The 15955-nt window shown below is 46.8% G+C and overlaps 1 protein-coding gene across 1 annotated transcript in view; it reads right to left on the bottom strand.

Moving 5' to 3' along the window:
- Nucleotides 1-298: 298 nt before the first annotated feature.
- The window catches only part of LOC116957181 (uncharacterized), a 37872-nt gene continuing 22215 nt past the window's right edge, over nt 299-15955 (bottom strand). The window contains exon 2 of the mRNA XM_076055247.1: nt 299-2413. Coding sequence (XP_075911362.1) covers nt 1415-2413 — 999 coding nt within the window. The 3' untranslated portion in view covers nt 299-1414. The remainder of the gene's footprint in view (nt 2414-15955) is intronic.

The following is a 15955-nucleotide window of genomic DNA, read 5'->3' as shown; positions in this document are numbered from 1 at the left end:
CCTGGTTCAGGCTCTGTCCGATGAACTCTGACCTCTGGCTCAGCGTCGTCAAGTTTCCCACCAGACGATGGTGTATTGTTGTTATATTATTATCATCATCACCATCATCATTTAATTTTATCATCTATCTGAAAACAACCATAATTCATTGAGGTCTTTCACGGAATGTTCATGTACAAGGTGGTCCAGATGTCTCGTGACACCCCCCCCCCCCCCCCCCCACTGAATTGACTCCCTAGAATTTGTTTCACCCTTTGCATATATACACATTTAGATAATTAAAAATATATATGCGTATTTTACCAGGTAAGTCCCCCACTGACCTGCTACGCAGTGCCTGTTTTTCAGTAGCGACCTGACTATCACAAATGAAAGCACGACGAACTGTCGGCTCAACATCATCATCACGTGGACGTTTATAGCAGCGGCCAAATAACTCTGAACTCGTAGAGACGTTGATTGTAAATGTGGAGGGGGAAAAAAACCGGAGGTCCTGGAGAAAAATCCAAGCGACCTTGCAGAGAGAGAGAGAGGGACAGGCAGACTCCAAATATACAGCAGGCATCGTTAGGGTCAGGATCGAACTACTCACGACTTCATGCACACCAGGCGAGGTCGTTAACATCTCCGAGCCACCGTGGCACCACAAATAAATGGAGTATGTCTCTAAACCGATAGCTATGCAGTTACCACTTCACGTTACCCTACGCGTGTGTGTGTATTAAAACACGTAAAACGCAACACATTCATCAATAAAAACAACATTGTGGTTTTTAATGTCTAATTGTATATGTATATAATCAACAACGTTTCGGACATTAAGTCCTGCTTCACCCTAAACGATTCGTACTTTATAATTTGCCAAAATGTCTGTCCGTGAATGCCACACGCACACAAAATGGCCGACTGCACGTTTTGGGATGACGTCACAGGATCTTAACCTTCCCCCCCCCCCCCCAAGAACGAAGCAGACCGGCGCCCAGTGTTGTGATCATGATGCTGTGTGTGATGATGATGCTGTGTGATGATGATGATGATGATGTGTGATGATGATGCTGTGTGATGATGATGATGATGTGTGATGATGACGATGCTGTGTGTGATGATAATGATGATGATACTGTGTGTGATGATGATGCTGTGTGTGATGATAATGATGATGATGATACTGTGTGTGATACTGACGCTGTATGATGATGACGACGATGATGATGATGATTCTGCACGTGACGACGCTTCGTGTGATGATGATGATGATGATTCTGCGAGTGGCGATGAAGACAACCGCAGTATTCACCAGGACATTCCACCTCTCCCCCCACCCCTACCGGATCCTCACACCGTCAAACACAACAACAACAACAACAAACAACAACCACAACAACCACAACAAGCAGCGAACACTAAATCCCTCTCACTGCCCGCCGCCGCCACCCTTGACAGCGTCGCCGACCGACCACCCGCGCCTCCGCATCAGCAGCCTCGACGCGCCCCGGCGTATCGCGCCCGTCCGCAGGCCGTAGATGACGGGGTTGAGGGCGGGCGGCAGGGTGTAGTGCATCGTCTGGAAGGGGGCGCGCACCTCGCGCGGCAGCTGGGCGAACACCTGGAAGCCGCTGGCGATCGCGAAGAACACCGAGCCGAAGTAGAGGGCGATGACGAGCAGGTGGGCTCCGCACGTCTCGACGGCGCGCCTCTGCCCGCCGCGCCTCCGGCACTCGGCGAGGATGAGCGAGTACATGGCGACGACGAGGACGAGGGGCGCCGCGACGCCCGAGAGCACGTTCGCGTACGAGTAGGCGACGTTGGCGACGCTGCGCGTGCACGACGTGTTGATGAGCACCAGGTTGTCGCAGTTCGCCGCCAGGATCACCTTGGGCCGGCAGAAGTCGAGGCTCGTCACCTGCAGCACGTAGCCGGCGGCCTGCGCCGCGGCGAGCAGCAGGGTGAGCGCGAGCGCCTTGAGGGCCACGGGCACCGACATCAGCGACGGGTACCGGAGGGGCCGGCAGACGGCGAGGTAGCGGTCGACCGACATGAGGGCGAGCACGTAGCCCTGGTCGCGGAGCGACGCGTGGTAGAAGAAGACCTGCGCGAAGCACTGGCCCGTCGTGATGTAGTTGTCGGAGAAGAAGTCGTAGAGGATTCGCGGCATCGTCGACGTGCTCTGGACGAGGTCGGCGAGCGAGAGGGCCGCGATGAGCACGTACATCGGCTTGTGGAGCCGGCGGTCGCACGTCACGGTGACGATGAGCAGCGAGTTGCCGGCGAGCGACGCGAGGTAGATGAGGAGGACGAGGGCGAACGAGGTGAAGCGGACGCTGGCCGGCTCACGGAAGAGCGTCGACATGAAGATGAGGTGCGCGGGGACGTCCGCGGACGAGTTCGTCGACGAGTTCGACTCGCCCGTCTCCTAGTGGAACACACAGCGCGTTGGCCCACGGTGGCGAGATGTTAACTGCCTCGCCCAGTATGCTGGAGGTCGTGGGTATTGACGGCTGTTGTGTTTTCTGAGTGTGCGTGCCTCTCTCTCTGTCTCTCTCTGTCTCTCCGCCGTGGTCGCGTGGATTTTTTCTCAGGTGTCCATCGGTGTTTCTACCCACATTTGAGACACGACGTGCATCTAGGGTATTTGTCTGCTATAAGTTTATGTGGGTCTCCGTGGGTCTCTATGGGTCTCTATTGGACTGTAGAAACATGCGTTTAGAATATTCGGGCTATGTATTCTTTGGTTCTTGCGGTAAAGTAATTCAGTTAGAAAAAGAATATGGAAAAACAAAAAGACGACGTTTCGATCGCAACACAAGCGGTCGCCATCAGGAAAAGCCTTTACCTGATGACATCGGGAAAAGCCTTTTTGCTGGTGACGACCACGTGTGTTGATGACATCAGGAAAATCCTTTTTTGCTGATGACGACCACGTGTGTTGATGACATCAGGAAAAGCCTTTTTGCTGATGACGACCACGTGTGTTGATGACATCAGGAAAATTATTTTTTACTGATGATGACCACGTGTGTTGATGACATCAGGAAAAGCCTTTTTGCTGATAACGACCACGTGTGTTGATGACATCAGGAAAAGCCTTTTTTTGCTGATGACGACCACGTGTGTTGATGACATCAGGAAAAGCCTTTTTTACTGATGACGACCACGTGTGTTGATGACATCAGGAAAATCATTTTTTGCTGATGACGACCACGTGTGTTGATGACATCAGGAAAAGCCTTTTTACTGATGACGACCACGTGTGTTGATGACATCAGGAAAATTATTTTTTACTGATGACGACCACGTGTGTTGATGACATCAGGAAAAGCCTTTTTGCTGACGATGACCACTTGAGTTACAATCGAAACGTCGTGGTTTTTTTACGTTTAATTATTCTTTTTTTCACATCTACGTGACTTTACCGAAAGAACCAAATAACATTGCATTCCAGCGGTCACGAGAAGTTTTTTGGGGCAAAATTGATTTGGCCTACTGCGATAAACGACGGTGATGTTGATAAGCCACTTCGTTGGGCTATAATTTGTGGCAGCAAGGTCGCATTGGAAAAAGAGCCAAATGACAGCTCAGTGGGCCTATTTATTTGTTCACCAAGGCGCTGAAGAAAGAATTAGAAATTTCGTTCGTTCGTTCGTTTCAAGGTCCGCCTGTCCTGGTGAGGGTCGCGGTGCCAGCATCTTGAGTAGTGGCGGTCCAGACCTCCCTTTGCCTCGCGACAACCTGCAGCTCGACGTTGCTATACACTACTACACACGACACACTACTATACACTACACTATACACTACTACACACTACGCTCCTAAACACTAACATACACTACACTACTCTACTACTACACACTACACTTCTATACACTACCATACCCTACAGTAATATACTACTAAACACCACACTACTATACACTACACACAACACTACTATACACTACACACAACACTACTATACACTACAAACGACTATACACTACACTATACACTACTACACACTACACACTACTACACGACTTTACACTACCATACACTACACTAATATACTACTATACACTACACTACTATACACTACACTTCTGTACACTTCTACACACTACACTACTATACAATTCACAATACACTACTACACATTACACTAATATACACTACACTATACACACGGCACTATTATACACTACTATACACTACACTACTATACACTGCACACTACACTTCTATACACTACCATACACTACACTAATATACTACTAAACACCACACTACTATACACTACACACAACACTACTATACACTACAAACGACTATACACTACACTATACACTACTACACACTACACACTACTACACACTACACGACTTTACACTACCATACACTACACTAATATACTACTATACACTACACTACTATACACTACACTGCTGTACACTACTACACACTACACTACTATACAATTCACAATACACTACTACACATTACACTAATATACACTACACTATACACACGACACTATTATACACTACTATACACTACACTACTATACACTGCACACTACACTTCTATACACTACCATACACTACACTAATATACTACTATACACTACCCTACTATACACTACACTTCTGTACACTACTACACATTACACAATTCACAATACACTAATACACACTACACTGCAAACGACTATACACTACACTATACACTACTACACACGGCACTATTATACACTACCATACACTACACTACTATACTACTACACACTACACTACTATACACTACCATACACTACACTACTATACTACTACACACTACACTACTATACACTACCATACACTACACTACTATACACTACCATACACTACTATACACAAGAGACCACGAGAAACCTAAACTCATTTGCTAAGGGCAGCTGTCCCCCCCCCCCACCCCTCATCTGATGACCTCCGATTTGGAGGTGCCGATGCTCATCCCAGCCGCTTCACACTCGGCATTAAACCGTTCCACGTGCACGCTGGAGATCACAGACCGACGAGGCAAAGAGGACAACGTCATCTGCAAAAAGCGGTGACGCCACCTCCATGCCCCCGTAACTGGATACTCTCCATACATCGTCTGCGCCCCGATGTCCTGTCCATGAAAATCGCAAACAAGAGTGGTGGACTATACTCATTGGTTCTTCCGGTAAAGTCGCGTATGTAGAAATAAAATTTAAAAAAATAAAAAAAAATCAAAAAAAATCACCACGTTTCGAACGCAACACAAGCGCTCGTCCTCAGGCGAAAAAGTCGCAAACCACACAGCGAGGGAACGCACAGAGGGACGTCACGCACACAGAGAGCTCGCCGAGAACGGCCAACTGCACGGAGGCAAATACAGCAAGAAGATGGGAGACGCGAACTCGGCAAGCCCTTAGAAATATAATGCGATGCAACGCAGTCGGCCAACAACACAGCTGAGACACTAAACCCCGGTTGACCACGTATTTCAAACGACTGCTAAATCTCGCGTTCATTTTCTCGGTTGAATGCACACCAACGTAAACAGAGGATACGGACTCGTGAACATACACGAGGTACACGGTAGCAGCGGTGCATACACAGAGAAGGCACACGGTGAAATGTGTTTCGTGCAGTACAGAGGGACACAACGAGCAACACCACACCGAGTGACATACACAACGCATGCAGAGGCACGCGCAGAAAGACGCCCGGAAAGGATAACGTACAGGAACTTATGTAGGCTGTAGAGGTGGGGAGAAGGGGAGGGTAACCGTGCATGGACGTGCAAATACCAACGCAGGCAACAAATCGGGGGGAAACACGTGGGAAAACGAAAATGGAGAGGAAAGCACGTGGGAAGAACCAATGATCACAGTAATTCCTGCAAGTCACGGAAGCTTCAATCGTAGATTAAGAGCGGAGACGAGAGGCATCCTTGGCAGAGTTCAACACCAACAGCGAACGACTTCGATTTGACATCAAGGATCCGGACACAGATCTCACTCCCGGGGATAGAAGGACCGGATAGCACGCGAAAGACTAATTAGAGAATCCATTGAAATTGAGAGAAATAGAAATAACTTTCGTCGCTCTGACAGCTACAGGCTTAGCGCAACCTGGAAGCGTATTATTAAATAATACATATTACAATTCCTTATAGGGGAAACACATACGAATTAACGGATTACTAACGTAGCATATAATCACAATAACACACATTACAACTAATTACTAATCTACAACTCATTACTAATCATAACCATCGACTGATTACCAATCTATTATATAATTACAATACTCCCCACCCCGCCTGAAATCGTCGCATCCTGAATGAGTTAAATGATGACGTCACCCTGCTGCTTTATTTAAGACCGGGAGCAAGTGAGGGCTTCACCATTCTGGTGAATTGCCCGATGATGCCGGATGTAATTGCCAGCAAAACGTCGTACTCAAAAACTGTAAATGTTGTGGATTCACTCTTCAACACACCTGGTGGGCTAAAGTAGTGAACTATTTGTCGTTTATACTCTTAGGTTTTTCGGTAAAGTCACGTTGAAAAGAAACAACAAAATAATAAAACGTGACTTTACCAAAAAAACTAAGAGTATGAATTACTGCAGTCACGAAAGCTTTAAATCAATATTTGTCGTTTGTCAACGTGACACTTTTTTTTACTGATTGGCCGTGTCGGGTGGTGGAGGGTTACGACATATTTATAAATAACGCGATCTAACCCAAAAAACCTTTATTATGAATAATATTGGTCGCGAAAGCTTAACGTGTTGAACTGTTAAACTAGCACACAAAAGCCAACCGTGCTAATCGGAGGTGTGCGGGAAGAATGACAGAATGCTGGGGCGAGCGCTGTTCGCGAACAGCACTCGCCTATGAAGGCCAAAACGGCCACACTGCAGGGGTTGTGGATGGCCAACAACAACGAGCGCGGACGCCCGGCCGCCTTTGTCTCCCCCAGTGGTGACGTTTACTCCACACCGCACCAGGCACTCGTTTGATGCGTAAGTCGCCATCAAAGACAGAGACAAAGACACCCCGTGTAGCCTCTAACAGATTGTCAGGGCACGTGCTGTTAGTAGCGAGTAGCAGCAGTTCCTATACACAGACAAAGATCCCCCGTGTAGCCTCTAACAGACTGTTGGGGCAAGTGCTATTAGTAGCAAGTAGCAGCAGCGCCTATACACAGACAAAGATCCCCCGTGTAGCCTCTAATAGACTGCTGGGGCAAGTGATGTTAGTAGCGAGTAGCAGCAGTTCCTATACACAGACAAAGATCCCCCGTGTAGCCTCTAACAGACTGTTGGGGCAAGTGCTGTTAGTAGCGAGTAGCAGCAGTTCTATACACAGACAAAGATCCCCCGTGTAGCCTCTAACAGACTCTTGGGGCAAGTGCTATTAGTAGCGAGTAGCAGCAGCGCCTATACACAGACAAAGATCCCCCGTGTAGCCTCTAAAAGACTCTTGGGGCAAGTGCTGTTAGGAGCGAGTAGCAGCAGCGCTTATACACAAACAAAGATCCCCCGTGTAGCCTCTAACAGACTGCTGGGGCAAGTGCTGTTAGTAGCGAGTAGCAGCAGTTTCTATACACAGACAAAGATCCCCCGTGTAGCCTCTAACAGACTGCTGGGACAAGTGCTGTTACTAGCGAGTAGCAGCAGTTCCTATGCACAGACAAAGATCCCCCGTGTAGCCTTTAACAGACTGCTGGGGCAAGTGCTGTTAGTAGAGAGTAGCAGCAGTTCCAATACACAGACAAAGATCCCCCGTGTAGCCTCTAACAGACTGTTGGGGCAAGTGCTGTTAGCAAGCAGCGTCTATGAAGGCCGGCACGGAACACGAGGTGGGTGGGTGGCCAGCGCCACGCCCGGCCGCCTTTGTCTCCCCCAGTGGCGATGTTTAGCTACACACCGCACCAGGTTAGTCATTGGAGGCTAAGTCGACCTAGTGGGGGGGGGGGGGGGCAGGACCGGTTCAGATAATCGTCACTGCTCTTGTTGGTGGCCGTGAGCGGGAATCGAACTCGAAGTCGCCGGGTTTGAAGCGCGGCGTGGCGCTAACCGCTGCACCACCGCTCCCCACACCACCAGCACCCACCAACACCTTAGCTGTCAACCCATGCGTGCAAGCTGGTTGCGTGCAACTGCGTACCTGGCAAACCCGTACGGGTTTACCCCGTATGAATGTACAGGGCAATTGAGTTCTCACGTCCGTACGGCGAAGAGACGTTTCAATACAGGCTATAGAAAAAAATGTGTATCTGTGCTTGGGTACTTTGTAGGATGAACGTTGAGATGTATAAGTGGCACTGGGTGACCGATAAGGTCTGAATTGGTCTGCAATAAGGTAGGAAATGAAACGGGGTTGACAGGCATGTTGTAGTCTCCCATAGACTCCAACGTTGAAGTTTCCGATAGACTCCAACGTTAAAGTCTCCCATAAACTCCAATGTTAAAGTCTCCCTTCGACTCCAATGTTAAAGTCTCCCTTACACCCCAAAGTTAAAGTCTCCGATAGACTCCAACGTTAAAGTCTCCCATAGACTCCAATGTTAGAGTCTCCCATAGACTCCAACGTTAAAGTATCCCGTAGACTCCAATGTTAATCAGTTTAACACGTAGGCTTTCGCGACCAATATTATTCATAATAAAGGTTCTTGGGTTAGATCGCGTTTATTTATAAATGTGTCGTAACCCTCCACCACCCGACACGGCCAATCAGCAAAAAAGTGTCACGTTGACAAAGACAAATAATTCACTACTTCAGCCCACCGGTGTGTTGAAGAGTTAATCCACATTTACAGTTTGAGCACGACGTTTCGCTGGTAAATACTTCCAGCATCATCGGGCAGTTGCCCGATGATGCTGGAAGTATTTACCAGCGAAACGTCGTGCTCAAACTGTAAATGTGGATTAACTCTTCAACACACCGGTGGGCTGAAGTAGTGAATTATTTGTCCAATGTTAATGTCTACCATAGACTCCAATGTTGAAGTCTCCCATAGACTCCAATGTTAAAGTTTCCCATAGACTCCAATGTTAAAGTCTCCCATAGATTCCAATGTTAAAGTCTCCCATAGACTCCAATGTTAAAGTCTCCCATAGACTCCAACGTTAAAGTCTCCCATAGTCTCCAATGTTAAAGTCTCGACTCCAACGATAAAGTCTCCCATAGACTCCAACGTTAAAGTCTCCCATAGACTCCAATGTTAAAATCTCCCACAGACTCCAATGTTAAAGTCTCCCGTAGACTCCAATGTTAAAGTCTCCCATAGACTCCAATGTTAAAGTCTCACATAGACTCCAACGTTAAAGTCTCCCATAGACCCCAATGGTAAGTCTCCCATAGACTCCAATGTTGAAGTCTCCCATAGATTCCTACGATAAAGTCTCCCATAGACTCCAATGTTAAAATCTCCCACAGACTCCGATGTTAAAGTCTCCCATAGACTCCAATCTTAAAATCTCCCACAGACTCCAATGTTAAAGTCTCCCATAGACTCCAACGTTCAAGTTTCCCATAGACTCCAATGTTAAAGTCTCCCATAGACTCCAACGTTAAAGTCTCCCATAGACTCCAACGTTAATGTCTCCCATAGACCCCAATGTTAAAGTCTCCCATAGACTCCAACGTTAAAGTCTCCCATAGACTCCAACGTTGAAGTCTCCCATAGACTTCAACGTTAAAGTCTCCGATTGACTCCAACGTTAAAGTCTCCCATAGACTCCAATGTTAAAGTCTCCCATAGATTCCAACGTTAAAGTTAAAGTCTCCCATAGACTCCAATGATAAAGTCTCCCATAGACTCCAATGTTAAAGTCTCCCATAGACTCCAATGTTAAAGTTTCCCATAGACTCCAATGTTAAAGTCTCCCATAGATTCCAATGTTAAAGTCTCCCATAGACTCCAACGTTAAAGTCTCCCACAGACTCTAACGTTAAAGTATCCAATAGACTCCACTGTTAAAGTCTCCCATAGACTCCAATGTTAAAGTCTCCCATAGACTCCAACGTTAAAGTCTCCCATAGACTCCAATGTTAAAGTCTCCCTTAGACCCCAATGCTAAAGTCTCTACCCATGGACTCCAATGTTAAAGTCTCCCAAATACTCCAATGTTAAAGTCTCCCATAGACTCCAATGTTCAAGTCTACCATAGACTCCAATGTTAAAGTCTCCCATAGACTCCAATGTTAAAGTCTTCCATAGACTCCAACGATAAAGTCTCCCATAGACTCCAACGTTAAAGTCTCCCATAGACTCCAATGTTAAAATCTCCCACAGACTCCGACGTTAAAGTCTCCCATAGTCTCCAATCTTAAAATCTCCCGTAGACTCCAATGTTAAAGTCTCCCATAGACTTCAACGTTAAAGTCTCCCTTAGACTCCAATGTTAAAGTCTCCCATAGACTCCAACGTTGAAGTCTCCCAAAGACTCCAACGTTGAAGTCTCCCATAGACTTCAACGTTAAATTCTCCCTTCGACTCCAATGTTAAAGTCTTCCTTAGACCCCAACGTTAAAGTCTCCCATAGACTCCAACGTTAAAGTCTCCATTAGACTCCATCGATAAAGTCTCCCACAGACTCCAACGTTAAAGTCTCCCTTTGACTCCATCGTTAAAGTCTCCCACAGACTCCAACGTTAAGGTCTCCCATAGACTCGAACGTTGAAGTCTCCCATAGACTTCAACGTTAAAGTCTCCGATTGACTCCAACGTTAAAGTCTCCCATAGACTCCAATGTAAAAGTCTCCCATAGACTCCAACGTTAAAGTTAAAGTCTCCCATAGACTCCAATGATAAAGTCTCCCATAGATTCCAATGTTAAAGTCTCCCATAGACTCCAACGTTAAAGTCTCCCACAGACTCTAACGTTAAAGTCTCCAATAGACTCCAATGTTAAAGTCTCCCATAGACTCCAACGTTAAAGTCTCCCATAGACTCCAATGTTAAAGTCTCCCTTAGACTCCAATGTTAAAGTCTCTACCCATGGACTCCAATGTTAAAGTCTCCCATAGACTCCAATGTTGAAGTCTCCCATAGACTCCAATGTTAAAGTCTCCCAAAGACTCCAATGTTAAAGTCTCCCATAGACTCCAACGTTAAAGTCTCCCATAGACTCCAATGTTAAAATCTCCCACAGACTCCGACGTTAAAGTCTCCCATAGACTCCAATCTTAAAATCTCCCGTAGACTCCAATGTTAAAGTCTCCCATAGACTCCAACGTTAAAGTTTCCCCTAGACTCCAACGTTAATGTCTCCCATAGACTCCAATGTTAAAGTCTCCCATAGACTCCAACGTTAAAGTATCCCTTCGACTCCAATGTTAAAGTCTCCCTTAGACCCCAACGTTAAAGTCTCCCTTAGACCCCAACGTTAAAGTCTCCCATAGACTCCAATGTTAAAGTCTCCCATAGACTAGAATGTTAAAGTCTCCCATAGACTCCAACGTTGAGGTCTCCCATAGACTCCAACGTTGAAGTCTCCCATAGACTCCAACGTTGAAGTCTCCCTTCGACTCCAATGTTAAAGTCTTCCTTAGACCCCAACGTTAAAGTCTCCCATAGACTCCAACGTTAAAGTCTCCCTTTGACTCCATCGTTAAAGTCTCCCATAGACTCCAATGTTGAAGTCTGCCATATACTCCAATGTTAAAGTCTCCCATAGACTCCAATGTTAAAGTCTCCCATAGACTCCAACGATAAAGTCTCCCATAGACTCCAACGTTAAAGTCTCCCATAGACACCAACGTTAAAGTCTCCCTTAGACTCCAATGTTGAAGTCTTCCATAGACTCCAAAGTTAAAGTCTCCCATAGACTCCAATGTTGAAGTCTCCGATAGACTCCGACGTTAATGTTTCCCATAGACTCCAACGTTAAAGTATCCCTTCGACTCCAATGTTAAAGTCTCCCTTAGACCCCAACGTTAAAGTCTCCCATAGACTCCAACCTTAAAGTCTCCCATAGACTTCAACGTTATAGTCTCCCATAGACTCCAATGTGAAAGTCTCCCATAGACTCCGACGTTGAAGTCTCCCATAGACTCCAACGTTGAAGTCTCCCATAGACTACAATGTTAAAGTCTCCCTTCGACTCCAATGATAAAGTCTCCCTTTGACCCCAACGTTAAAGTCTCCCATAGACTCCAACCTTAAAGTCTCCCATAGACTTCAACGTTATAGTCTCCCATAGACTCCAATGTGAAAGTCTCCCATAGACTCCGACGTTGAAGTCTCCCATAGACTCCAACGTTGAAGTCTCCCATAGACTACAATGTTAAAGTCTCCCTTCGACTCCAATGATAAAGTCTCCCTTTGACCCCAACGTTAAAGTCTCCCATAGACTCCAACGTTAAAGTCTCCCTTAGACTCCATCGTTAACGTCTCCCTTTGACTCCATCGTTAAAGTCTCCCACAGACTCTAACGTTAAAGTCTCCCACAGACTCCAACGTTAAAGTCTCCCATAGACTCCAACGTTGAAGTCTCCCATAGACTTCAACGTTAAAGTCTCCGATTGACTCCAACGATAAGTCTCCCATAGACTCCAGTGTTAAAGTCTCCCTTAGACCCCAACGTTAAAGTCTCCCATAGACTCCAACGTTAAAGTCTACCTTAGACTCCATCGTTAAAGACTCCCACAGACTCCAACGTTAAAGTCTCCCTTAGACTCCATCGTGAAAGTCTCCCACCGACTCCAACGTTAAAGTCTCCCACAGACTCCAACGTTAAATTCTCCCACAGACTCCAACGTTAAAGTCTCCCTTAGACTCCATCGTTAAAGTCTCCCACATACTCCAACGTTAAAGTCTCCCTTAGACTCCATCGTTAAAGTCTCCCACAGACTCCAACGTTACAGTCTCCCACAGACTCCAACGTTAAAGTCTCCCACAGACTCCAACGTTAAAGTCTCCCACAGACCCCAAAGTTAAAGTCTCCCATAGGCTCCAACGTTAAAGTCTCCCTTAGACTCCATCGTTAAGGTCTCCCACAGACTGCAACGTTAAAGTCTCCCTTTGACTCCATCGTTAAAGCCTCCCACAGACTCCAACGTTGAAGTCTCCCTTAGACTCCAATGTTAAAGTCTCCCACAGACTCAAATGTTGAAGTCTCCCTTAGACTAAATCGTTAAAGTCTCCCACAGACTCCAACGTTAAAGTCTCCCATAGACTCCAATGTAAAAAAATATAGTTATTGTGTATTTGTTTGTGTTTCTCCCTTGTGATGGGACATTGGACGATGAACGTTGAGATTTATAAGGGGCAAGGGGTTACCAATGAGGTCTGAAATGGTCTGTAAACAGGTAGGGTACTGATAAGGGGTTGACAAGTACGCTATACACTACACTATACATTACTATACACTACACTATACACTACAGTATACACTACATGATACGCCACACTATACACTACACTATACCATATCTGTCAACCCATATGGTTCACCCGTATTCTTGTACATGGAAATTGAGTGATACAATAATTGTTTGTCTATTTGATTGTGTTTCTCTTCCTTAATAACGTTTTTTTGTTTGTTATATCACGTAAATGTATACATGTGTCGTTAAAACCCGCCACCACCCGACGCAGCCAACTAGTAAGGGTTGCCATGTAAACAGAACGTGGCCAATTCGTCACTAGTACAACACTAGTGTGTAGTAGTGTAGTGTATAGTTGTGTAGTGTATAGTGTATAGTAGTGTATAGTAGTGTAGTGTATAGTTGTGTAGTGTATAGTGTAGTGTATAGTGTAGTGCATAGTGTAGTGTATAGTGTAGTGTATAGTGTAGTGTAAAGTAGTGTAGTGTATAGTGTAGTGTATAGTATAGCGTAAAGTGTCGTGTATAGTGTAGTATACTAGTGCAGCACACCGGTGTGTTGGGGAGCCACGTCACAACATTTACAATCTGGGTAGAACGTTTCGCCAGTAATTACAACCAGCTTCATCAGGTGATAGCCAGAAGTCCACCTGTTTCGTTTCTTATATAGAGGCGCAAAGTGTGGGGATTAATGATTCAACGTACATTATGCATGCGCATGTTGCGAGCCCTTTTAATATTGTCCTTCCTGTCCATTGTGTGCATTAAAAAATCCCCATTGAAGTATGGTGCCCTGTATAGGCACGCATTTAAAACAACGAATTATTTGACGATTTGCTTCAACGCAGCACTAAGGCGGTAGCTATCCGAACGGTTAAAAATATGTTTATTTATTTCAATTTCGATAGATTCTCTAATTAGTCTAGGCCAGTAGTAGCTAGTTTTGCACAGAACTTCTACATTATCAAAATCAATTGAGTGTCCTTGTTGGCACGTGTGTTCTGCTACTGCTGAATTCACTCACCCACCCACTCACCTACTCACTCACCACTGGTATTTCCATCAATGTATTCACTCAACCACTTGTTCAATCACTTATTCACCCACTCACTCACTACTGGTGGAACCATCAACTCACTCACCCACCCACTCGTTCACTCACCTACTCACCCACTCACTCACCACTGGTGGAGCTCTCAACTCACCCACCCACTCGTTCACTCACCTACTCACCAACTCACTCACCTACTCACCCACTCACTCACCACTGGTGGAGCTCTCAACTCACTCACCCACCCACTCGTTCACTCACCTACTCACCCACTCACTCACCTACTCACCCACTCACTCACCACAGGTAGAGCCATCAACTCACGCACACACCCACTTGTTCACTCACCTACTCACCCACTCACTCACTCACCACTGGTGGAGCTCTCAACTCACTCACCCACCCACTCGTTCACTCACCTACTCACCCACTCACTCACCAATGGTGGAGCTCTCAACTCACTCACCCACCCACTCATTCACTCACCTACTCACCCACTCACTCACCACTGGTGGAACTCTCAACTCACTCACCCACCCACTCGTTCACTCACCTACTCACCCACTCACTCACCAATGGTGGAGCTCTCAACTCACTCACCCACCCACTCATTCACTCACCTACTCACCCACTCACTCACCACTGGTGGAACTCTCAACTCACTCACCCACCCACTCGTTCACTCACCTACTCACCCACTCACTTACCACTGGTAAAGCCGTCAACTCACTCACCCACTCGTTCACTCACCTACTCACCCACTCACTCACCTACTCACCCACTCACTCACCACTGGTGGACCTCTCAACTCACTCACTCACCCACTCGTTCACTCACCTACTCACCCACTCACTCACCACTGGTGGAGCTCTCAACTCACTCACCCACCCACTCGTTCACTCACCTACTCACTCACTCACTCACCACTGGTAGAGCCGTCAACTCACTCACCCACCCACTCACTCACCTACTCACTCACCACTGGTGGAGCTCTCAACTCACCCACCCACTCGTTCACTCACCTACTCACCCACTCACTCACCTACTCACCCACTCACTCACCACTGGTGGAGCTCTCAACTCACTCACCCACCCACTCGTTCACTCGCCTACTCACCCACTCACTCACCTACTCACCCACTCACTCACCACTGGTAGAGCCGTCAACTCACCCACCCACCCATTGGTTCACTCACCTACTCACCCAATCACTCACCTACTCACCCACTCACTCACCACTGGTGGAGCTCTCAACTCACTCACCCACCCACTCGTTCACTCACCTACTCACCCACTCACTCACCACTGGTAGAGCCGTCAACTCACTCACCCACCCACTCGTTCACTCACCCACTCACTCACCACTGGTAGAGCCGTCAACTCACTCACCCACCCACTTGTTCACTCACCTACTCACCCACTCACTCACTCACCAATGGTGGAGCTTTCATCTCACTCACCCACCCACTCGTTCACTCACCTACTCACCCACTCACTCACCACTGGTAAAGCCGTCAACTCACTCACCCACCCACTCGTTCACTCACCTACTCACTCACCACTGGTAGAGCCGTCAACTC

Source organism: Petromyzon marinus, chromosome 70 (genome assembly GCF_048934315.1).
Source record: "Petromyzon marinus isolate PM22_M1 ecotype Great Lakes invasive population chromosome 70, UKy_Petmar_22M1.pri1.0, whole genome shotgun sequence".
Taxonomy (NCBI): Eukaryota; Metazoa; Chordata; class Hyperoartia; order Petromyzontiformes; family Petromyzontidae; genus Petromyzon; species Petromyzon marinus.
Note: the sequence above shows the minus strand (reverse complement) of the source record. Positions and strands in the feature narration are given on the sequence as shown.